The sequence below is a fragment of the Bison bison genome, unplaced genomic scaffold, assembly GCF_000754665.1.
Source record: "Bison bison bison isolate TAMUID 2011002044 unplaced genomic scaffold, Bison_UMD1.0 scf7180017864284, whole genome shotgun sequence".
In the NCBI taxonomy this organism is placed as follows: Eukaryota; Metazoa; Chordata; class Mammalia; order Artiodactyla; family Bovidae; genus Bison; species Bison bison.
This window is the reverse complement of record NW_011494856.1, coordinates 1067509-1093269: the sequence shown is the minus strand read 5'-3', so window position 1 is coordinate 1093269 and position 25761 is coordinate 1067509. Positions and strand designations below refer to the sequence as shown.

The following is a 25761-nucleotide window of genomic DNA, read 5'->3' as shown; positions in this document are numbered from 1 at the left end:
TGAGTATACCTTCTCATTGCTTCCCCTGCTTCTGAACAGTATCTTATGTCTTTTGCCGTGACTGGCATGCATTTCCTCCTCCTCCCCTAAATTGTTCCTGTTCTTCAAGACATAGTTCATGTCTTTCCCTCAGAAACCTCTGATTTGCTTCAGCCCTTCCTGATTTTCTAGTCTTGTGGACAGGGCCAGAAACATGAAGCCTGCCAGCCAGAATCACAGTTAAAATCAGAACTCCAGTCTCTCAGTTCTCAGAACCTTGCGCTCTCCACGGCACCACTTGACCTGCTATACAAGGGAAGGTTTTATCCAAAAAGAGATTTTTGTCTCAGAAAATTACCCCCAGGGTTCTTAGCCTCTTTAACATTTTTGACTGTGGACACTTGTTTCTGCATAAAAGATGCTTAACAGTAAGTGGTAAGGTAAGAGGCCAAGGATTTTGCCCAGAAGAAACCTTTCAAACTAGAGGTGAGAGAAGAGGGTTTCCCAGCCTCCTATCTCAACACTTTACCCTCACACTTCGGCCTCAGTTCTGTAAGACCTCTTTCAGGGCCTCTTATCCCCCATGCTGCCTTCTACTCTGATCGAGAGGGTTTACCTCTGCCTGAAACATTCCTCCCTTCCCTTGCCCTCTTTTGTCTGGCTAACAGTTCTCATCACTTCCTCTGAGAGGCCTGATGGGTCATTAAGACTTGGTTAGGTTCCCTGGTTGTACACTTGTAACCTGCAGCCCCCATCCAAGCACTCGTCAGATGTGTGGTGATGTGCTTGCTGGTCTGTCTCCCCTCAGGCTTTAACTGCCTGTCTCATTGCCTGCAAAGGCAGGGAACAAATGAGTTCGCAGGCTGAGTGAATAAATGAGTACATGTTGTGTCTGCTCATCCTTCCAAGCCTTCATCACCTGCTTACTTCAACAGCACAGACATTAGACTTGGCTTGGTCCAGAGGGGCAGCTACTACAGTTTATGGCGTAAGAATGGAGCTAGGACTCAACCCCAAGCATCTGGACTCTCTGCCAGTGCCCTTTTGTCTGGAACCCATTGATGAGTAGACAGCCTCCCAGTTCCCCCAAACACCCATTCCCAGTACGCAGCTCCTGCCTTGTTGGTGAAACGCTCTTGACTGCTGGTCTCCTCCTTTCCTGGCCTCCTTCAACACTTCTGGTGGGAGACCACACACTACAGGCTTTGGTTTCCTATTGTCCTGAGTCTTCCCTCCACAACTAAATTCCCGAGGGCAAACCCCCTGTCTTCTCACACCCCTATTCCAGAAATCAGCACAGGACCAAGTGCATATCACGCTGACTTGTTGGAGTCCATTTAGTCTTTTGTCTTCTATGTTACATGGAGCCAGGTTCAATGTAGAGGAGGCGTGGTGAGGTGAGAAGGGTTCAGGCTTCAGAGCCATGTTGACTTGGGTTCCAGTCACAGTATTGCCCCTTACCTAGCTTTGTGACCTTTATCGAGTCATTTCACCTCACTGAGCCTGTTACCTCATCCATGAAAAGAGGAGATTAATATCAGCTTCTTAAGCATGTGTGAAGCGTGAACGAGAGAATGTGTGCAAAGTTCCCAGGCAGTTCCTGCTTGTGGGAGGTGCTCAGTAAGAGCTGGTTCTCTTTACTCCCCTTCTCTCTGTCTACCCCCACATTATAGGGTCTCCTGCTACCAGGACCTAAAATACTCCAGGCTTTTAGGGGTATGGTTAAAACCTCATGCTTGTTCATTTATCCAACAGCTGCTGAGCTCCTACCACATGCTAGGCACTGGCATGTAGAGTCAAGTAGGTTCACATGGACTTTCCTAGAAACCTAATCTAGCATTTCTAACACTCTTTCCATCTTTCCTTGGGTTCAAAGAGTTCCAATTCCAAACAGCCACCATACAGATAAACTTGAGAAATGGGATCCTTCTATAAACTGGTAGCTACATAGATGAGAAGTGTCTTTGGACATTTGGTGCTAAGCACGGAGGAATTCTAAGGACAGAGATCTGTGGACTGGATGAGTCAGGAGAGCCTTGTTGGGGGAGAGTCCCCCAAGCCAGGATTGTACTTTGTACTTCCCATGAAAGTAGATTAAAATAGGCAGAGAGTCAAAGAGAGAGCATTCTGGATGGAGGGAAGACACATTCTTTCCTCAGAATGCTGGAAGGATAAGAGTGGAGGCTGACTCATTTAAGGGGAGAGAGAGAGGAAGAGGAAGCGTGGGGTCAGAGGATAGTGACCAGAGGAGCTGGGATGGGTATTTGGTTCTCAGAGGTCCATAACTATTTCCAAATCTATCTAGCCTCCCTGTTGACTTTTCATGTCTTCCACTCTTACGTCCATGATAAACCATACACTGAAAATATTTCTGTCTCTCTCTAGACTATTGTCGGAAGGTGCAGATGTCAATGCAAGGCACAGACTTGGCTGGACAGCACTAATGGTGGCAGCCATCAACCGAAACGACAGGTGAGAGATCTCCTTCCACCCTCCCTTTGCCAGAATCTGCAGACCATGATCCTGAACCTTCTCCTACCCTTGGCCTGTCCCTCTGCTGTCTTCTCCAGAGGCAGGGAAATGGCCTCAGCCTAAAGGACTGTTCTTCATCTGGTGCAATGGAACTTTCAGGAGATGTGGAGTGGGAAGCTCTAGCTCTGGATCCCAGCTCCATCATTCACTGACATTGTGACCTTAGGCAAGTTGTTTGCTTTACCAAAGCAACAAAATGTTTGAGAAGCCTGTTGTTAGGGGTTAAGTATACATGTTTAAGTTATCATCATGATTCTGCCATCGTGTCTTTTCATGTTGAGCAGTCCGCAGTCACTGTCCCCAGCAAGGACTTCTTTGGGCTGTTCCTTTGGAAGTTCTGATAGAAATTAGGGAAGGTGGGGTGTTCTGCCCTCTCATTGCAGGCTCTGCTATTTTCCTGCCCACTCCCCTAGTGCCCCAGCATGCAGCTGTTGGGTTAAGGTTGAAATAGTCTACTTTGTACAGAGAGTGAGCTCTACTACTCACAGCCATCCACATGATATGTATTAATTTTGCCGCTGAGACAACTGAAGCCCAGAGAGGCAGAGTGATTTGTCTGAGGTCACACAGATAGCATTTAGAACCTCGTCTGGCTTCCTGCAGAGTTTATGTTTTACTGTAACTCAATGCTGCCTCCCTCTGCCAGATCCCAGGCTCAGGCTGGATGCTTTGAGTCTCTAGTTGTGATTGTGCAAAAGAACTGACTGAAAAAGCAGAAAAAGATGCTTTTAAAGAAGGCAGACTGGGCACTTCAGTAGCAGCCGCAGATATTGATCGTGGGAGGTGCCAATTTTCATTTTCCCTTCAAGCAGATCTTTAAGGCTTTTATCTGCCAGCACCGACCACCTTTGTGAGAGTCATAAAGGTGGTAGAAATCAACCAAACTGGGACTTTATCATGTCGAGGTGGCACTGCCTCAGACTGGCTGAGAGACTTAGCTGTACTGACCTAGTTCTCTCTTCTCTGCTCCTCTGTCATTAACTTGATCTCAGCACTCTGTCTCATTTGCCTCTTTAGCTCCAAGCACATAGTCTTTAAAAGAAAAATTTGATGTAAATTGGCTCTACAAGTCAGAGCCTAGAGTCCAGTCCTGGCTCCGACCCTTGGTTGAATTTCAAAATTCTATTCCTTGTTTCTTCACCTGAAAGCAACTATTTCTGCAAACATTTGGTAGATAACTCCTCTGAGCCAGGCTCTGTGTTAATCACTGTGGAATCAGAGGCCTTGGGAGCTCATAGTCTTATGTGGAAAAGACAGGCAGGTAGAGAAGCAGAGTATAGTATAATCAATGATGTCAGAGCAGTGTGGACAGGATTTTATCAAAGCAGAGGGCTTGAGGGGACTGAATCTGACAGTAGAGCAGATAGATTCTCACTGTATTCTTGTGAGAGTCAGATGAGATAATGTATGTGCTACAGGTTACAAATGGTGAGAAGTTATTCTCTGCTGCTAGACCTGTCCACACACAATCACAGTGGTGTTTGTTCTACCACTGATAACCTGCTTCTCCTGCCTCCACCCCCAGTGGAGAAAGACTCCACCAGTCTTTCCCAGCTTGCAGGTATCTCTATCTGCAAGAGATAACCAAGGATGGAGAAAGGGGAGTGGGTGTGAGCCCTTCTATGTGTGGTATTTTCAGCACTGATACAGGATAGGAAATAACACTAAAAGTAATGCCAATCATTGAGCAGACAGCTAGTAGATGTGCTTTGAGGACACTTCTCTCTCAATCTAATGAGTTGTTGGTTTAACTGATTGCTCTGTCTTTATCCAGGGCCATTAGCAAATCAGTGATGCTCATTGAGCAAAGTGAGAGTGTTGGCTTGTATTTACTTGGTTCCTGGGACTAATTATTGGTGTTTTAAGCTTCTATTTTGTGCCCTCCTCTTCCTTCCAATACCCAGCGAGGACAGATTTTTACAGAAAACAGCATACTCTCAGGTTAGATTTATTTATTCATATCACAAAAATTGTTTGGTACCTTCTTTTTACCAGGCACTGTTCTTGATAGACAAATATCCCTGTCCTCAAAGAGCTTATTTCTATACAAGTGCTGGTCCTTGGGTAGAAAGAGGCAGAAACAAACAATAAACAGTAAATACAGTGCACAAGCAAGCTATATATGTTAGGAGATAAGAAGTGCTAGTGGAAAAAAAGTAGAAGTAGAATCTGGTATGCCAGGAATATACTGCTCAGGGTGGATAGGCCACATTCCTAAGGTGCTGTGGGAGTCTTGAAGGATTATTGTGTCCATCCCAGCACAATCTGCCGGTGTTTTTCCATATTAGAAGTGTGCTGATCCTCATCTTATCAGTCACCAAACCTGTCTGGAATCATACTGACGAGGCCTGAAATGCCACTACCTTTGAACTGGGTTTGTATCAAGGAAGAGTAGAGGGGCAGCAACCTGGGATTCAAGGCAGAAAACAGAGAGCCTTTACCTCCTTTCCAGTGTTGGCAGCCCACAAGCTCAAGGGAGATATCCTGAGAAGAGCCCAGGCGTTTCACCCTCCACTGCCTTTAGTGCCTGGCTGCTTAATGTGTTAAGTCCTTGGGGATATGAACTCGATAGTCTCTATCCTTAAGGAGATAACTTCTTGTGAACTTTTATATATACATACATACATACATATATATATATATGTATGTATTATTTTATTTAATTTAGAATGGAGAAAGTGTTATTTAGTTTTGAATAGAAAATATAGTGCTATAGAACAAAGAAAATCATTTATCCCCTCCGTTTATTTCCAAAAAGGGTTTGAGGTGACTTAAATTAAAATACAAACATAGATGTACACAGGAGAGTTAAAACTGGATCAAGATCAGAAATCATATTGGTAAAAGGAAAGATAATTCTATCAGGATTGAACTTGAGATTTTCTTTTCCAGAAATAGGTTTGTTGTTTTTGTAAAAATAATATAGAGAAGCAAGGAGCCATCAGGTGAATTTCCTCTGTCTAGAAACCAGTCACTATATATCTATATCTGCGTGTGTCTAATTTTACATAAATGGGACCCGGATGTACTCTGTGTAAGTCATGTAACTTGTGGAATAGAGTATAAATTTAGTTTGAAGTTTCCTGACCAGGCAAAAAAGGATACAGAGAATTTTGGTTCTTCTTGCCTGGAGAATCCCAGGGGCAGGAGAGCCTGGTGGTCTGATGTCTGTGGGGTCACACAGAGTCGGACATGACTGAAGTGACTTCACAGCAGGAGAAAGAAACTTGGTTCTGATGTACCTTTTTATTATCATGTTAGGCATCCAGCAACTTAAAAAAAAAACTATACTGTGTCAGGTGCTGATGTGCTGGGCTAGAGGGCCTTCAGATACTAAGTAAGCATCCCAGCCTTTGCCTTAAGAAGCTTACTTGGACTGCTAACATCAAGGACTTGAGCATTGTGATGGCCATTGTCTTCAGTAGCTGTCCTGCCAAAGATTTACCAACATTCTGCTAGGACAGTCCTTTCACCAGCCTAGTAACAGCTTGGGTGTAGTATTGCCTTGAGTCGTCGGCAGGGGCGGGCCCCTTCTCCATAAGCCTCATGCCAGAGGCACTTCTTTAGCCTAAATCTGGGTGCCTCATTCCATGTTGCACTCTGACCCAGCCCAGCTAAAGGCTAAGCCACAGGGTCCAAGGATGACCACTGTAACTTAGCACAGCCTCTACTGGCTCGTGCAAATATACCCAGCCTTCAGCTAAATTCAATTAGTTTTTCTTTAAGAACGGAAAGAAATCCAATTTTACTAAACATGGACAGACGGTGGAAGGCACTTTGATGTTACAACTTCTCAGTGATGCTTTACTTAGTCACAAGTTCATAAGCAAGAAGGCTTAATTACTTGGGAAAACACGGGATTAAAACTGGACACAATGGCAGAGTATCCGCTCTTGGGCAACTTGATTCGAACCCATGCACCGAGTTCGTGTGTGGTGCAAACTTTGATGTGCGCGGTGACAAGCTGGAAGTCATGACCCCCTCAGGGACGCTCCTTCAGATGGCATTTGCAGGATGTGTAGGCGGAGAGCCAGGGCCTGCCAGGCCTGTTTGCTCTACTTTGATGTCCAGGCAGCCACAGGCCCCACTGTTTGCTCTTTCACTGAGGGGTGGGTTGGGAGCCTCCTACCTTTCCCAGTGGACAATGGCCAGCAATGGAGTGTGACAACTGTTGACCATTCCAGGAGCCTGCCGGACCAGAACAGGGCTTTGGGAGGTGCCGAGCCTGGGGGGCCTTAAAGGACAGCCGTTTCTCCAGATGTAGCTTTCTTTAAAGCCCAGTGGTGGTCAGGTGCTCATCGTGGAGGTGCAGACCATCTTGTGAGTTCTAACAGGTACTGAGTACTGCTTGGCCCTTTGCCCAGTGGCACTAAGGTAGTTGTAAACTCAAAGTTTGTCTTTTCTGTTTTCTTGATCAACGTGTATGTTCAGGGGATAGTGGTTTGGAATTGAAATGGTACGATTTCTGATTCCTCAAAAAAGAAGCTGTGAAAACACGTCTGATAACAAAATTATCCAGAAAGTATGAAGAACTCTTGGACACAACGGTAGTAAAAAGATAGCCCAGTTTTTAAAAAAATAGGCAAAAGACTTGAGCAGATACTTTACCACAGAAGAGATCGATGGGAAATAAGTACGTGAAAAATACTCAGCATTTAGGGAAATGCAAGTTAAAATCATAGTGAAATGCTATTCCATTTGACCAAACACCTATTCCAATGACCAAAATTTTAAAAACTGACAGTACCAAGTGATGACAGTGATGCAGAACAATTGTCATAACTGCTGATGTGAATGTGTAATGAAATAGCCGCTTTGGAAAATATTTTAGCAATTTCTTGTAAAGGTAAAATGTACATTTATCATACAGCCCAGCAATACCAACTCCTAGGTATTTGTCCATGAAAAATAAAAACATATATCTTACCAAGAGACCTGTATGCAAATATTTATAGTAGCTTTATTCATAATCACCAAAAACTCAAAATCACCCAAATGTCCATAATCTGATGAAAGGACAAATTATAGTACATCCATACAGTGGACCTCTCAGCACTGGGGGGGAAAGAAAAGACTAACTTCTTGTACAGGTAACAACATGGTCAAATCTTGAAAGTCTTATGCTAAGTTAAAGCCAGACAATAAAAGCTACCTTCTGTATAATTCCATTTACGTGACAGTCTGGAGGAGGCAATATTATAGGAACAGAACTCAAGTTAGTGGCTGGTAGCATTTAGGAAAGGACACAAAGGAACTTTTCGGGTGACAGAAATACTTTAGAGTGTTAATTCTTAATTCTGGTGGTGGCCATACAACTCATCAAATTGTACATCTTAAAGGGATGCATTTTACTATGCGTAAAAGATGCTTCAATAAGCTGACATTAAAAAAGTTTTTCAAATGCCACCATCTTTCTCTATATTTTCACTGTTAATTGTGACCTTTGGTGTACTGAGAATTCATGATTGTAGTGTTAAAATGAAAAAAATCCATACTGTTTGTAGTCACCTAGAATGTTTTGAATCCTTATTGCTGGTGGTATCTTACATTGCAATACTGTATGTTCTAATTGTGAAGAGTAAAGACTTATGGAGTCACATGACCAATGAATAGTGATCAGTTCACTTTGTGAGTGGTATACGGCAGGCTCACAAAGTGTCATAGGGTTCTTCTTCATAGCAAGGAGAAAGAGCAGGGCTCAGGACTGGGAACTTGCCTCATCCCATATTATTCTTGGGTTCTTTGTTCCTCGACTGCTGTCCAGGGAGGACCGCCTAAATAGTATGGCCATTGGGGTGCTTCAGGAACCAGGGATCCTGAAAGGGTGGGGCGGTGGTGGGGCGATTGAGATTTGAGCCCGCTTGGGCTTGCTGGTTGCTTTGAAAGCCCCTGCCTCAGAGAAGGTGAGTCCACCAAACAGAGAAGGAAGCTCCAGCAGAACTGTTTGAAATTCCCCACAAGAGTCTCCCTCCCTCCTGCTTTTTCTCCCGGAGTGCATTTCATCAGCATCGGAAGGACCGCTTCCCGGCACTGCCTTCCCTACTTGGCTGGGGTCCCTGAGGAGCTGAGCTAATGAGTGGATAACACGCATTTGCCAAGGCCTTCCTGGATGTGGTACCTGGGCTTTGTTAATTTTAAAATGCCGCCATCCTTGGCCAAAGACCATTTAATTCCCTCTCATAGCAGTCACTTATTTTTAGCATTGGCTTATTTTCCCTCCATCTTACTAAAGGGAGGGGGACATTATACCCTATCTTTAAGAACCCAGCAGCACAAGCCAGATTGCTGACCCTCAAGAGAGGTTTTATAGCCCTCTCTGTGTGGCTGACAACTCTGCAGGTGTTCTCTGAGCATAGAACTGATGCTGCTCTTGCAGCTGGACCAGGGCAGCCTCCTTGGGAAGCTCTTCTTTGCTGGCTGGCCAGAGGCTGAGCAGGTAGAGCACTTTGGACCCATGCTTCAGCTTAGGTCCTTAGGAGGCCTGACAGCGTGGAGGTCTAGCCTGTCTTGGAGGCTTCCAGCCTCTTCCCAAGATCCCTAGCCTGTTCTCAGCCTGGCTGCTTGCTGCACAACGGTTCTTCCTTTGGCCTAAAGAGGCTGGCTTTGTGCTGTCTCATCTCCTGACCGTAGTGATGATGATGGTTGTGGTGTCTTCTGTGTGCCAGGCCCATGTCAAATACTTCCAGTATTGGCTGTGATCCTCACTGCAACCCTAAAAGGGATGGATTATTATCCCTGTTTTACATATAGAGAAAATGAAGTTCAGAGGTGCTCAAGCTTGTCCACTGGTGAAAGGGGGAGCCGGGATTTGAAGCCAGGTCCCTCCGAACCCCAAACCCTTTTTCTGTCCACTAGACTGCACTGCCTAGGGAAGATTCAGGATCAAAGCCATGTCAGGACCAGGTGTCAAGTCAACTCAGGCAAGGTTTCTTGATGACCCACTATGTGCTGGATGATTTTGAGAAATTTAAATACCAACAAACTACTCTCCTTGTCCTCAGAGAAGAAATAAAACAAGCCCCCTATAACTGTAGAATGAGGCAAAGTATGGTCAGTACCCCAGAGAAGACCAGCCTAGAGTGCTGGGGAGGGGGCGATCATGAAAGGAGGCCCTTTCACATGAGGTGGGCCTTGAAAGATGGACAGGATTTTGACCGGTAGAGGTGGAGAGTAGAAAGACAGCATTTTTGGAATAAGGACCATTGTGAGGATAGGCTCCTAAAGGTAAGAAAGTAGAGATGTACCAGAGTTGATAGGAGGCACTGGCAGGATCTGGATCCTGTACCAGTGAGCGTACAGGAAAGCCTTATCCAGCACAGGCCACTGTCCTCTCAGGCTGAGACTGTCCATCCAGCATGTGATGGAGTTGTGAGCTCAAGAGCTGAAAGATTGGGGTTCACATCCAGGCTCTTCCTCCTATTGATCTTGACAAATTCTTTCACTTACCTGTGATTGTTTCCTCAACCGTGATACAGAGATAACAAGGTGAGCTACTTTAAGTTTATAAATATATGTAAAAGTGTTTAGAATGATGCCTGCCACATAATAAGCACTGGAGAAGAGTTTGCTACTTTAGTTAATAGTAGAAGGCAATGGCAACCCATTCCAGTACTCTTGCCAGGAAAATCCCATGGACAGAGGAGCCTGGTATGCTACAGCCCATGGGGTTGCTAAGAGTCAGACACGACTGAGCGACTTCACTTTGACTTTTAACTTTCATGCATTGGAGAAGGAAATGGCAACCCACTCCAGTGTTCTTGCCTGGAGAATCCCAGGGACGGGGGAGCCTGGTGGGCTGCCATCTATGGGGTCGCACAGAGTCGGACACGACTGAAGCGACTTAGCAGCAGCAGCAGCAGTGTAGTAGTAGTGGTAGTGTCTTAATTATTATTATGACTAACTCTGCTGCAGCTGATTGTGGGTGACCTCATGAAGTTAGTAAATTTCCTGCAAGTAGACCTGTCTTTGAGGGAGGTGGCGCTATTACTTGCCTCTCACCAGTATCTCTTTTGTGTGATGCAGAAGCAGTAGGGCTTTGGAAATCCTTTTTCTACTCCTTTTCATCTCAGAAGCCATGCCTAGAACATGGGACCCCAGACCAGAGCATTTTGACGTGAAGCTGGCTATTGTCCCAGGTGGCCACCTGCCTGGTGAAGAACAGTTCCCAGTATTTCCCAGCAAGGAAAGGTGGCTGAGGGTGCTGGCCAGGTGCCCAGAATGCCAGCACTATGCCCCAAGAAAAGTGTGCCGTGCTTGATGTCTCTCCCACCACTGCTGCTGTGGCTGATTATCTCTGAGTAACAAAGGGTCATTTCTAATCCCATTTAGAATCATTGCCCAAGATAATCCTGTTTCATAGTAATGATATTCCAATTCCAGCATGCACCCGTTTCTAGTTTGGCAGACGCATGCCTTGACCTCAGGCCACCCAGGCACTGCTCCTGGGAAAGCGATGCCAGCTCATTTGCCTAACCTGACAGTCTCAGGGTACCCACCCACTTTTCCTCCGCTGTATCCCATCCTGGGGTTCTGTGTTCAGGGCTGTCTTCACAGAGAGGATCGGTTGGGACAAAAAGAGCACCCCGTGTTCATCCCCTTCAGCAGCCTGGGGAGGAGTGTTCCATTTCTAGGGACTGTGATGTGGTACGCTCCTGCACCTCCTCTCTAAAGACCTCAGACCCACTCTGTGCCATGAACTGTGCTCATTAGGGCTGCCAGGCTGGTGGCTCGGGGATACACAGTAAATATCAGTAAATACGGTGAGTGTGCCTGGGATGCAGCAAGGTTTTGGCTGTCTCTCATGCTATCTGCGTGAATAAAATATGATGTAGCAAATAGTTTAGCCAAAACTAATGAATGGTGAGTGATCTGGTTCATTGTTCATATATGAATGGATATCAGGCTGGAAAGCAGACTGTGCTTATGAACCACAGGGTTCTGTCCTATTCACTAGTCATATCACTGATTCTAATGAGACCAGTTATAAATGACAAACAAATTGGCAAATTAAATAAAGCTGATATGTTGGGTGAAAGAATTGGGAATGTGAAAAAAGAACTCAATGGGAGAGAGCAATGGTTAAATCTGTGGTGATAAAAATTAATAGGGGGGATGAGTGTTTCACTCTGCAGTTAAAACCAAAACCAATGGTAACACCCAGGGCAACCCAATTTAGCAGTTCTGGCAAGTAAAGCCCAGGAGCTGACTGCAGCCTCAGTGTGTGCACCAGCAGTGCAGTGTTAAGGCCTCAGAAGTGAATTGATAAATATTTACTGGCTTGTACTCTGCCCTGTGTGCAAAGGAACATATGGCCAGGCACAGTCCTTACTTTAGGGAGCACAGCCTAGATGTGTGTGACAGAGTAGTGAGGGCCAAGGGCTCCGGAAAAAGGACCTGAGTTTAAAATCTAGCTCTACCTCTTACCAACTGTTTCCTCATCAGCAAAGTAGGAACAATAATGGCACCTGCCTCAGCATCATGTGGTTGCAAAGATTAAAATGCACTTAAGACAGCCTAGTGCATAGTAAGTGTAGGAGCCCCAACATGCTCTTATGGATGATTTGCCTATGGAGAGCCTGGTCTAGCCCATACTGTGGAAAGAATCCCTAATAACCAGGGCCTGACCACTCTGGCCCATTGGTTTGGCGACTGAGTATTATGAACCACAGATTGAAAGGTATGGACCTGTGTTTGGAACTAGGTGAAGAGTGTGAAATTGCAATTGTCCTGGAAACCCTGTAATGGATAATCTTGGTTTGGTGGCCCACTTAACGTGTCATGCCTTCCTTGAGCTTTGCCCAAATTATCTAACCTTGTCTGGGCCCACTATTGATTTCTGACCCTTGTCTATCTAAATCAGATTCCCTCTTATTAACCCAGCTAGCTTTACGACTGTCTGAAAATATCACTGTCCCTGGTGCATAGTGAGGGCCCAGCAACTATGGGATGTTAGGACAGACTAATGGATGGTCAGGTGGGTGAGAACCAGTGTGGTTTAGGGGAATGTGCACCAGATAGTAATGAATTTGAATCTTGGTTCCTGTGTTTATTAAACATGTACACTTGGACAGCTCATGTTATCTTGCTGAGCCTCAGTTTATTCATTTACAAAATTGACTGGTACCTCATTGCGAGTGGTTATAATGATCTGGAATAGTAAATGTAAAAGTAAATGTAAAGTGCTCAACCCTCTATGGCTGTTTTATTATGATTATTGATCTTTGCCTTTCAAGGGAAGTAAATAAAATATCATCCTCATTCAAGAAAACTGGGACACATTTTCTATACAGGTACCTAGCTTCCTACCTAATCTTTAGTTTGTTTCCCAAGGAAGCTGGCTTTAAAAAGAAGACTGCACCCCATCCTCCCAAAAAAGAAGAAAAGAAAACTGCCCTCCTATTTCCCCACTACCCGCCCCTGCCCCCAAGCTCATGGTCCCCCACCACAGGATCTCTAGATTCAACACGTGCCTTTGGTCGGCCACCCTGCTTTCCTGACCTCCCATAGACTGGCCAGTAGACTGAATGAGCCACAGCTCATTTGACTTCCAGCAAACCTCCTGAACTGTGACCTCTTTGCTTCCTCCCCTCACTGAGGTGTGCGCTGAGTTGAGAATAGGTCAACTCTTTGTCTTCTCCTTGGGACACAGTGACCCTGTGCTTGGATGTGGGGGGTAAAGGGGAGGGGGAGTCAGAGGAGCCTCTCCAGAAGCTCCACATTGTGTGGGGCCGACCTGGAGCTGGGATCACTGCCCTTCTTGCTTCACCAGCTCCAGCTGCTCACCAGCCGTCTCTGACACGTGCCTGGCGCAGCCTAGGTCTGAGCTCACACCACAGGTTTCCTCCCTCTTTCCTAAACAGTGTGATGACCCAAAGCCCCTCCGGCCACTGAGAGCAGAAAGCCAATCAATGCAACTGCCCTCTCAAGCTTTGTGAAAAGTCTTGAAAATGGGAGCTCATCTAGGTCCATATGAGCCAACTTCCTAAGGGTGTGTCCACCTCTAATCTAATTACAGCCTAATCAGCTAATTAAAACATGCCTCGTGGGGGCTTTTGCTCCACAGGGACTTCTGTGAGTCTCAGGAGCTGCAACTTAGAGACCACCCTCCAGTTCATTTCCTCATCTTTGTTTGGGAACTGCCTGGTGTAAGTCGGGAAGGGTCTGGTGCTCAGGAGAGGAAGATGGGGACGTTTTCCACAGCTAAGCTGCCTGCAACCCAGTTTGGACCCTCAGGTGGGAGAAGGCTGGGAAGGGCTAAGACAGTTGCCTTCCACCTTTCTCCCTTGTTTCTCACCAAATGAATTATTTCATTTATTCATACAGTCATTCAGAAAGCATCTGTTGACCACTTATTGTGATCTAGGCATTGGGCAAGAAGCTAGGAAAGGTTGAGACATGGCCCTTGCCCTGTGGTCTACTGGGAAAGGTAAATAAAAATAGACAGGCAATCACGATATGATATGGTGAGCGGCACCTTCCACTTGAGTGAGAATTGGGTTCTGTGCAAGCAGGAAGGGCGTGCACCTGGGCTGAGAGTCAGAGAGGCCTCAGTTGAGTTATGACTATGTCACTGAGGAGCCCTGAAGGTGAGTGAGCACTAACCAGTAGAACGGAAAGTGGGGCGGTGGGGGGGACTCCTAGCAGGAGGGATATATTTGATGATCTTTGGTGTACTTCAGGGAGTTCATTGATTTCACTGGGCCCTTAATTTTTCAGCCCCCAAGATCACTAGATCAACATAGGAATTAGAAGTTCGGCAGTTGAGAGACTCCCTGAAGGAATAAACTTTTAGAAGAAATGAGGGCAGGAAATCCGACCCTTTTAAGTTTTTTTAGTAATTTTATTTATTTTTGGCTGTGCTGGGTCTTCACTGCTGCACAGGCTTTTCTCTAGTTATGGTGTCTTAGCTCCTCATTGCAGTGGCTTCTTTTCTTGTGGAGTACAGGCTCTAAGGCACCCAGATTTCAATGGTTTCAGCTCATGGGCTCTAGAGCACAGGCTCAGTAGTTGTGGTGCACGGGCTTTAGTTGCTCCGTGTCATGTGGGATCTTCCCAGATCAGGGATCAAACCCATGTCTTCTGCACTGGCAGACATTCTTTTTACCTACCACTGAGCCACCAGGGAAACCCCTCAACTCTTTTTTAAAAATCATCTATTCTTGTGTCCAGCCTGTTGCTTCTAACTGCTGCATCATGTTTTATAGACCACATTTAACTCACTCGTTTCCTCAGTGATGGACACTTGAGTGCCTGCAACTCCCCACTGCCACAAAAGGTGTGGGGACATCTCCCATGTTTGGACCTGTGTAAGAATTTCTCTGAGATACATATACTCAGGAGCAAAGTGCTGGGTTATTGGGTCAGGTACTTGAGTGTGACAAATATTACAAGATGACATCTGGAATGGCTGCATCAGTCTGTCCCCAGGCAGTGCCTGAAGAATCCAAGATCCTCATGCCTTCACCAACACTGGGTATTTTTCAGCTTTCTCACTTTTGTCAGTATGTTGAATTTAAAGTGCTATCTCATTTTTAAATTGTTTTTAAAGCAAGTCCTTGTTGGTTATCTGTTTTAAATACAGCAGTGTATGCATATCAACCCCAGATTCCCAATAAAGTGCTAGCTTATTTAAAAAATTTTTCATTTCTCTAATCACAAATGAGCTTGAGAATTTCTTCATATACTTAATCATCTTGTTTGTTTCCTCTTCTGGGTGTTTTTGCCTCATTTTTCTGTGGGACTTCCTGATCCTTGCCTTGTTGCTAAAACTTGAATTGAGGCAAGTCCTCCAGACTGTTAGCTACCTGGGAATCCATAAAGGGAAGTAAGAGGCAATATAGCTGAATGATAAGAACATGGACTTGGTAGCCAGACTGCCCTGGTTTGAATCCTACCTGTGCAGCTTACAACTGAGTGACCTTGGGCAGGTTACTTACCCCTTGGTTTCTGTTTAACCTCCCTCATAGGGTTGTTGTGAGGATTAAATGTTAGTATATATAAAGTATTAATATTTAAAATAGTGCCTGGTGGGTAGGAAGTATATACAGATGCTAGCTCTTATTATTAGACCGCTGTCTTCTTCCTACTTAGCTCTACTGTACCCTTGAGAAATTGAATACTTATACCAGCAGGCAGTAAGAGAAGGTAGAAAGAAAACAGCTCTCAGCCTAGACTCAGAGCTCACTACTCCTACTCACTTGTATAACTCTTACCCAGGTCTTGGGTTCTGGACCTGCGTTTTCCTCCCTACCTGAGGCCAGTCTTCAATACCTGACCATTTCTGACTAGTCAGATTTCCAGGCCTGCAGTACCCGCCAGCCCCCCAGCCTGGCTAGCTCAGTCCTGTTGCTCTTCCTCTCCCAGCCTGTCGGCTGGATACTATCCCTCACAATCTTCACCTTCAGTATTCACACAGCTCAGTCTTTTTGGTAAGTCAGCTCACTTGGGCACAGATAAGACCAGAATAGATTGTGATGGACACACAGGAAGGCATGTACTGCTACCAGAGTCAAGTCACTAAAGGCCAACTCTAAACCTCCATCCTCTCGGGCTGCATACATTCTCTGACTTTCCGGGTTAGTATTGGAAGTAGGGTATCTGGAGATTATCTCTAGCCTTTGAAGTTGATACTGACATTGGTAGGCATGTCTTTCCACAGACTACCAGAGGCCAAGTTCTGAGCTGGCTGGGAGAATTGCTGATGTTTGTAAGCCTTTGCCCAGTGAGAACCTGTGGAGTAGTCAGCATAGTTCCTTTGAGTGTGTTACAGAAAAACATGAGTGAGTGGAATGGTGTACCGTGCCCCCTTTAATCCAGCTATTAAAAGCGTGAAGACCTAGCCCGAACTAGGTACTGCCGATTTGGCACCAGCTGTTGACGTTTAAGGTAGTGATACCTAAACCGAAACCTCACGAGTGACAACCATCATGCCGGCGCCAGAACAGAGTCGGCTGCAGTTATCCTTTTGTGGATCACCTTGAATAGCAGTGCCTGCCTGCCTTTGTACCATCAGATCCGGTAATCCCCTTGTCAGGCAGGTGGGCCAATTCACCATCCCTTACATGTCACCTTCTCCCAGATACATTTCTGAATTGGGGGTTTGTTTTGGCTTCAGCAAAAACAACGTCAGAGACAGAAATCTCTTCATTTCCGAAGTCTCCTCATTGCTGCTCCTGGTGTCTGCTTCTTTTGCCTTCCCTTGGCCTCATACTAGTGTGTTTCTTGGTTTCTGGTTGTTGACTTGTTTTGTGTCTGCTGTTTCCCTCTGTCTCTAGTCCTTAACATATGACCTGGCTTTTGGCTCTCTGCCTCACATCTCTGCTGCCTGGTCTCTGGCCCTTGGCTCTGTTTTGACTATGAACTTCTTGGCACTCCCTGGGCCTGACATGCTGCTAAACCTGTTCTCACCAGCCTTGCCCTAGGTTTCTCTTACCCGGCTGGCCTCTTACCCTATTTCTGCCCTGCTGCATATCACAGGTCCACAAAGTTCTTTTTTGTCTTCAAAGCTAACTATAGTCATGTAGTCCTTTAGGCTGATCTGGACTGACTTCTCCAAAAAAGACCTGATCCCCATGGAACTCTGGGTCAAATGCTTTTCAAGTATGAGATGGCTCCTGGACAAAAAGCTTATTGCTGTCTGATAAGTTGTTTGGTGCCACTCTGGACCACAGAACAGCCATGGTTCTTTTAGTCCTAGCTCTACCCCACCGTGGGGCTGCTGCCTTTTGCATTTATGAAAAGTGAAAGGAATCTTCTCCAAGGTTGCAGAATGAGTCACTCGCTTGGATGCTTACCCTCCTTGTCCTCCAAGTTTGTGAAGTGAATTGCCCATTCCTTTTGATTGGGTTAGCAGCCCCAGGGCCTAGCCTCATCACTTTTCTCTCCCCATCCTGCCAGACCACTGTCTGCCCCCTGGGGCCAAGGGTAGCATACTTGGTTGCTTGGACACGTCTTGCAGCCTGCAAATTGGACAGATGGAATCAATACTCAGGAACCTGGAGAGGCCCAGGTAGCACAGTTAGTGACACTAAATGCCTAGAGGGACAGCCTGCCCTGGGAGGGGTTGTGATTGAATGGTGATTGGACATAGCAGCTGAGCATTAACCAAATTATGTCCATTTGAGTTTAGATCGACAAACCCTCCTCACTTAAATTTTAAAACAAGCCAACTTGAGTAGAATATAGAAGAGCTGCCTTCTTAACACAGTGCTATGGCAGCACAAGTGCTGGGTATAGATTTGGAGCCCACTTCAGCCTATGTAATTATCACTAAGATTATATGGACACAGAGAAGAGAGCTTATATTTGTGAATCTCCTTTGATGTGCCAGGCACTGTAGAGTTTTTATCTCATAACTTACAAGGGGGAGGCATCATAATCCCTATTATTCTAGTAAGGAAATGGAGTTTCAGAAGTGTAATAATTTGTCCAAGATCACAGTTAGTAAGTGATAGTGTACTATGTTATAAAATGTACTTGTTATAAAATGTCACACCATCTTCCCTATTTGTGTGTCAGTTCATAAGTCTCTTGACTTGCCTACAGCCCAACCATAGGGTCAGGTACACAGTTATAATAACTAATGTCTGTTGAGCACTTATTGTGTGTCATATACTATGAAAGCACATTTTATGCACTAACAGAGTCATATGAGCTAGATATTCTTAATATCTGATAATTATGATACAGAGTGATTTTCTCATTTCATCATTTGTTCTACATTTATTAGTTGTCATTCTACAGTAAAAATAAAGCTTTCCCTTCCCCCTCACCCATTGACTATGTGGACTCTTGGAATCTTAGTGTGCAATGGGTGATAGTCCGTTAATGTCATTATTCATGTTGATGTTCATATTGACTCAGAGTTTTTTAAATTTATTTATTGATTTATTTTTGGTTGCACTGGGTCTTTGTTGCTCTGCGTGGGCTTTCTCTAGTTGCAGTGAGCAGGGGCTGCTCTTCGTTGCGTTGCATTGCTGTGCACAGGTTTCTCTTTGCAGTGGTTTCTCTTATTGTGGAGCACGGGCTCTAGATGCGCAGGCTTTGGTAGTTGTAGAATTTGGTCTCAGTAATCTCAGCAAGTGGGCTCGTAGTTGTGGCACACAGGCTTCAGTTGCTCCGAGGCATGTGGAATCTTCTGAGACCAGGGATCGAACCAATGTCCCCTGCATTGGCGAGCAGATTCTTCTCCATTTTCCCCAGAGAAGCCCATCTGTACCATGGTCTCAGATTTTAAAGCCAACATTATAACCACTGTGCCATACTGCATCCTTTGCCATGAGATATTTTTCTTACTGCCTGCAGTTAGTTTGCCCATCTCTAACAGCCTTTTTGAACCCTCTTAACTTTTCATCTTCTGGGAAACAGGAAGACTAATGACAGTCCTTTCCAAATTATTTGTAAACTATATAAGTAAATTACAATAAAAGATAGAAATGGTAAGGACCTAACAGAAGCAGAAAATATTAAGAAGAGGTAGTAAGAATACACAGAAGAACTATACAAAAAAGATCTTCATGACCCAGATAACCACGATGGTGTGATCACTCACCTAGAGCCAGACATCCTGGAATGCAAAGTCAAATGGACCTTAGGAAGTATCACTATGAACAAAGCTAGTAGAGGTGATGGAATTCCAGTTGAGCTATTTCAAATCCTAAAAGATGATGCTGTGAAAGTGCTGCACTCAATATGTCAGCAAATCTGGAAAACTCAGCAGTGGCCACAGGACTGGAAAAGGTCAATTTTCATTCCAATCCCAAAGAAAGGCAATGCCAAAGAATGCCACACAGTTGTACTCATCTCACACGCTAGTAAAGTAATGCTCAAAATTCTCCAAGCTAGGCTTCAACAGTATGTGAACTAAGAACTTCCAGATATTCAAGCTGGATTTAGAAAAGGCAGAGGAACCAGAGATCAAATTGCCAACGTCCGCTGGATCATCAAAAAAGCAAGAGAGTTCCAGAAAAACATCTGCTTCTGCTTTATTGATTACACCAAAGCCTTTAATTGTGTGGATCACAACAAACTGGAAAATTCTGAAAGAGATGGGAATACCAGACTACCGCACTTGGCTCCTGAGAAATCTGTATTCAGGTCAAGAAGCAACAGTTAGAACTGGACATGGAACAGCAGACTGGTTCCAAATCGGGAAAGGAGTACATCAAGGCTGTATATTGTCACCCTGCATATTTAACTTATATGCAGAGTATATCATGTGAAATGCAGAGCTGGATGAAGCACAAGCTGGAATCAAGATTGCTGGGAGAAATATCAATAACCTCAGATATGCAGATAACACCACACTAATGGCAGAAAGCGAAGAAGAACTAAAGAGCCTCTTAATGAAAGTGAAAAGCAGAGTGAAAAAGTTGGCTTAAAACTCAACATTCAGAAAACTAAGATCATGGCATCCAGTCCCATCACTTCATGTCAAATAGACTGGGAAACAATAGAAACAATGACAGATATTATTTTCTTGGCCTCCAAAATCACTGCAGATGGTGACTGCAGCCGTAAAATTGAAAGATCGTTGCTCCTTGGAAGAAAAGCTATGACCAACCTAGACAGCAAATTAAAATGCAGAGACATTACTTTGCCAACAAAGGTCTATCTAGTCAAAGCTATGGTTTTCCCAGTAGTCATGTATGGATGTGAGAGTTGGATTGTAAAGAAAGCTGAGCACCGAAGAATTGACGCTTTTGAACTGTGGTGTTGGAGAAGACTCTTGAGAGTCCTTGGACTGCAAGGAGATCCAACCAGTCCATTCTAAAGGAGATCAGTCCTGAATATTCATTGGAAGGACTGATGCTGAAGCTGAAACTCCAATACTTTGGCCACCTGATGGGAAGAACTGACTCATTTGAAAAGACTCTGATGCTAGGAAAGGTTGAAGGCAGGAGGAGAAGGGGACAACAGAGGATGAGATGGTTGGATGGCATCACCGACTTGATGAACTTTAGTTTGAGTAAGCTCCGGGAGTTGGTGATGGACAGGGAAGCCTGGTGTGCTGCAGTCCATGGGGTCGCAGAGAGTGGGACACGACTGAGCAACTGAACTGAACTGATAGGCAAATAGTCTCCAACTAAAAACCTGACAGTGTCTGCTGTGAATTACATATCTGACTTTTAGATGTGAATTTTAGCTGCTTAGAGACCCTTCTCATTTCTCTTTAGGATCATAATTCATAGCCTGGATAAATTGCCTATAAAAGATAATTCTTAAAATCTTTTTAGGTGAGGGGTATTAGAGTCAGGAGACTGACTTGACCATGTTACTTATCTATGAGGACTGTGTGTATGTGTGTGTGTGTGTGCATGGGAGTTACTGAAATTCATTCATCCATTCAGCAGATAATTGGGCCAGGTCCTGTGCCTGTTGAAGGTTATGAAATTCAAACCAGTTAATACAGGGAAAACCAACAACACTACTGACTACAGATACTGAAAAACTTAACAACAGAGAGAATCTAAAATTACAGTTTGGCTTTTTAATAGTTACAATAATTAGAGTAATTTTTAAATTTTTATTTATTTATTTTTGGCTACATGTCACCACATGACTTGTAGGATCTTAGTTCTCTGACCAGGGATTAAACCCAGACCCTGGTAGTGAAAGTACCAAATCCTAACCAGTGGATCACCAGGAAATTCCCTAGCATAATTTTTTTTAATGCTTGCAATTTATGCCTTCAAAAGCATTAATAGTTTTGAAGTCCAGTGAGCAAAAGATGAACATACTAAAAGAAAAATAGGCAAAGGACATTATTCATGAGAATAAAAACAATTGATTATTATAATTCATGAAAAAAGAAACACAACTGATTGCTAAAGATTTTTTTAAAGTCCAGCTTCACTAGTAATCAAAGAAATGCAAACTGAAACAGTGATGTGATTCCATTTTCTGTCTAACACATTTTCTGTGTCCAGATTAACACACTATTAAAAAGAAAAAAATGCCCTATTTGATGAAAGGGCTCCCCTCATAACTCAGTTAGTAAAGAATTCGCCTGCATTGCAGGCTGCCCTGGTTTGATTCCTGGGTCAGGAAGATCTGCTAGAGAATGGATAGGCTACCCACTCCAGTATTCTTGGGCTCCCCTTGTGGCTTCAGTTGGTAAATAATCCACCTGCAATGTGGAGACCTGGGTTCAATTCCTGGGTTGGGAAGATCCCTTGGAGAAGGGAAAAGCTACCCACATTCTGGCCTGGAGAATTTAATGGACTATTGCAAAGAATCAGACACGACTGAGTGACCTTCAGTCAGTCACTCACATTATGATGAAAGGAAGGCACAACAGTTACTCTCATCCTTCTTCTTTTGATAGTAGAAATAAAAATCACATTCTTTCTGAAAGGCAATTTAGTAACGTTTATCAAAAACCTTAAAAATGTTTATAGGTTTGATCTAGAAATTCATTTCTTAGGAATTTATTCAAAGGAAATTGTTATAGAAATATTAAAAATAATTATTTTATAGTTGGAGATTGGCTAAATGAAGTATGCTGCTGCTAAGTCGCTTCAGTCATGTCTGACTCTGTGCGACCCCATAGATGGCAGCCCACCAGGCTCCCCTGTCCCTGGGATTCTCCAGGCAAGAACACTGGAGTGGGTTGCCATTTCCTTCTCCATGAAGTATAGACAAGCCTTAAGGTAGAATACTGTGCAGTCATTAAAAACAATGTCATAGACAAATATATAATAAATGGAAGAGGTATGTATATATTTAGGGAGAACTTATATATGACCCCATTTTTTTTTGTAAATAAAAATGTGCATATGTTGGAAAAAACTGCAAAGATGTTATATATTCTAAAACAGTTTTTTTTGATTAGCTGTATTTTCTAAATTTCTTATAGTGAACATGAACCTTTTTTGTTAGAAAAAAAAGTGGGGGGAATTATTAGCAGGAACATCACATAAGACAAGGGAAGCTAACATATAAAGAGCACTTCCTGGGTCAAGCACTGTGGTTGGTGCTTTATAAATTCACCTAATCTGATCTCACTGTGGAGCCTCCTGCCTGTCGTCTTCTCCCTTCAGTCCATTCTCACACGGCTATAGGAGTGATTCTTCTAATAGCAAAGATTTAGAAGAGAACACACCAAACTATAAATAGTAATTACTCCTGGAATTTAGATTGAGGAGATAGCTATAAGAGACTTTCATTTTTCAATTTAGTATTTCAATATGATTTGTACTGTGTGTGTGTGTGTGTGCATACATATGTAAGTGGGGAGGAAAAGCTTGTGTTGCCATGTCACTTCCCCAGCCCTTCAGTGGCTTACCTCATCTCCCACTTCTCTTCCACTTACACCCTCTGCTCCAGGTCCACTTTCTTCAGATGAAACTTCGTGCTTTTTTGCCTCCCAGGATTTGTGAATGCATTGGGTCCTCCCACTTCACCAACCTGGATCTGGTTATTCAGCCTTTCACGTCTTTAATATCACATTCCCTGGGATGCCTTTCTTGATCCCCTCCCTTGGTTTCCTACCATACATGGTACTTTTCCCATCATAGCCTCCATCACACTTTGCTAGAATTTTATGGTAAATTGTTGTCCTTCTCTGAAGAGACTGTAAGCTCCCTGAGGTCATGGACCCTAGTACCTAGAACAGTGACTTGAACATAGTAAGCATTTGATAAGTAGTTGTTGAATAAAAACACTTCATATTTTATAGTTGTGGATCCTGAGCCTTAGGGAGGTGTTAGATAACTTGTCCAGAGCCTCTCAGCCAGTAACATATCAGAGCCAACTTTGCTACCCTTGTGTTCAATACTTGTAAAGTTCGTGTTCTTTCCACTGTACCACTCAGGTGAACAGAGGCAGAGCCAGTCCCTAAACATGCCTCAGAATTAGAGTCTTTATTTCCTGGACCTTTCCTGTTTGTGACACTTATGTCTGTCTGATTTCTTCCAGTGTGGTGCAGGTCCTGCTTGCTGCTGGTGCTGACCCAAACCTTGGGGACGATTTTAGCAGTGTATACAAGACCGCCAAGGATCAGGGAATCCATTCTTTAGAAGGTAAGTGTGGACTACTGTGCTGTTCTGCGGGCCCTCCCCCCTGCGGCTTCTAGCAGCCGTTCTCCGTGCCAGTTCTACCAGCAAGTCAGGTGAGAGCCTGCAAGTCGCTCATCCTCTGGGGACTTATGGATAACCCAAAGGCTTGGGGCAGATCCCCTTCACAGCCCCCTCTAGCTCTGTAATTTATGTCACTTCACGTCTTAAGGAATAAAATGGAGGCCTGATTTCGTAACTGAGGAGAGGAGTAGGAAAACCTTTTAACTGGTGTTCTGCCAAAAGTGCCTCAACCTGTGGCGTCTCAGATGAGTGGACAATGAAGCAGGTTTCCGTAAGATAATTAAGGCAACTGTGTGGAATGTGGATTCATTCTTTCTCTACTTCCTGCGGACTTAGCCTTCCCTAGCCCTGCCCCAGGACTAGAAACCAGCTTTACTGGTTCCCTTAGCCTCACAAGTCCCTCCACACTACCCTGAATACTATTTTTTCTCCCCCTCCTGTATGTGGAATATAGTCCTCTCTCTAGCACTGGCCCCTCAACTTACTCAGTGATCCAGGACAAAGAGTGGACCTCCTCTGTACCTTGATGTCTGTGCTTGTAAAATGGAGTGGTCATCATTGCCGTGGTGGGGTATTGTGTGGGTGATTGCTTGGACTTCTCCAGAGGAAGGAGCCAGTGTGCACATTTATCAGGGCTTGGTCACATCTGTTGGAAGGTACGTGGGCAAGTTAGTCTGAATTGCCTCTGGTGAGTAGTTTTTCGAAAGTGGAATTGAGAAGAGGGCAGGTTGATCTGACTGCAGACAGAGATGAATATTTTACGTTTGAGCTTTGCTTGTCCAGATTGACTCCGCCGCCCACCCATTATCCTGGCTTACTCACAGAGCCTGAGATTCCCCTCACTTTCCCGCAACAGGACAGCTAAGCTGAGGCTGCTTTAGAGTTTTCAATGATGCCAGGAGAGACAGCCTTGCTGACTGTTCGAGGGTCAGAACATTGACCTGAGGGGAGGTTCAGCAGAGGGGAGAAGTATGCTCAGCCCTCAGAACCGTCAGCAAGGCTGCCAGACTGACGTGGGTGTGTGGTAGCCTAGGGCGGAAGTGTCATTGCTGCCCCAGCAAAGTTTCTCATATCAGTAGCATGAGAAAAATGTCAAAAGCAGCAGAGCATTGCTACCTAGGTGAAATGTGAAGTTGCCCTCCCCTGCCTCTCTACCTCTGAACCTGCTCCTTCTCTGTCAAGCTCCCTTGCTGTAGCCCGATCCTCCACAGAGCCTTCTCTGCAACCTGTCCTCTGCTGCTCCTTTGAATGTTCTCTAAATCTTAGCCCTTTATATGGTTATTTGAACTCTGATCTGCTCATATGTCTTTTCTTTCCTCGTGAGCTGACAGTTCTATGTGCAGGCTGTGACCTATGCCACCTTGGATTCCTCACTGAGCTGGGGGACTTATATTCATTTTGTTTGCAGTCAAGGAGAATTTCATGAGTGCCAGACTTGCCCTATATTTGCAGCCTGATGTGTGGGAACTCAGCTTAAAGGCTGTCTACCATTCACTCAGGTGCAGCATTGCTACCCTCAGCTCTATCTTCTGTTCTGGTGCTTTCACCAAAAAGCAAGGAGGAGCATTTGCTGAGGGGCAGGGCCAGGTAGAAGGGAAGGAACTATTCAGGGGCCTTCTCATCTGCTCTTGGGATCCGAACACCGCCCAGTAAGCATTTTTGATTTCACAGAATCTCAGTACTGTGAAGCCATCTAGTCCTGCCTCTGCTGTCACACCGGTCCCCACCCCTGCATTTCAAGTTTTGAACCTTTATGTTCTGGGGCTTCCCAGGTGGCTCAGTGGATAAAGAATCTACCTACAGTGCAGGAGTTGCAAGAGACGTGAGTTCGATCCCTGGGTCAGGAAGATCCCCTGAAGGAAGGGCATGGCAACCTGCTCCAGTATTCTTGCCTGGAGAATGCCATGGACAGAGGAGCCTGGCAGGCTGCAGTCCATAAGTCACAAGAGTCGGACACGACTGAAGCGGCTGAGCATGCATGCACCTTGGTGTTCAGCTTTCCAGGATGATGCTCATGTTCAGCATTCTAGATCAGTGGCAGCACACTTTTTCTGACAAGTGCCAGATAGTAACCATTTTAAAGCTTTGTGGGCCAGTTGGTCTCAGTTGTGGCTATTTAGCTTGGCCATTGTAGCATAGAACATAATACACAAATGAGTGTACATGGATGTGT

At 44.6% G+C, this 25761-nt stretch overlaps 1 protein-coding gene across 2 annotated transcripts in view; it reads left to right on the top strand.

Annotated features, from left to right (window-relative positions):
- Window positions 1-25761, top strand: part of CLPB (ClpB caseinolytic peptidase B homolog (E. coli)) — a 143312-nt gene that overhangs the window by 33468 nt on the left and 84083 nt on the right. For both annotated transcript variants that reach the window (XM_010849493.1, XM_010849494.1), the window contains exons 3-4: window positions 2365-2451; window positions 23428-23531. In XM_010849493.1, the coding sequence (XP_010847795.1) occupies window positions 2365-2451; window positions 23428-23531 (191 nt within the window). The remainder of the gene's footprint in view (window positions 1-2364; window positions 2452-23427; window positions 23532-25761) is intronic.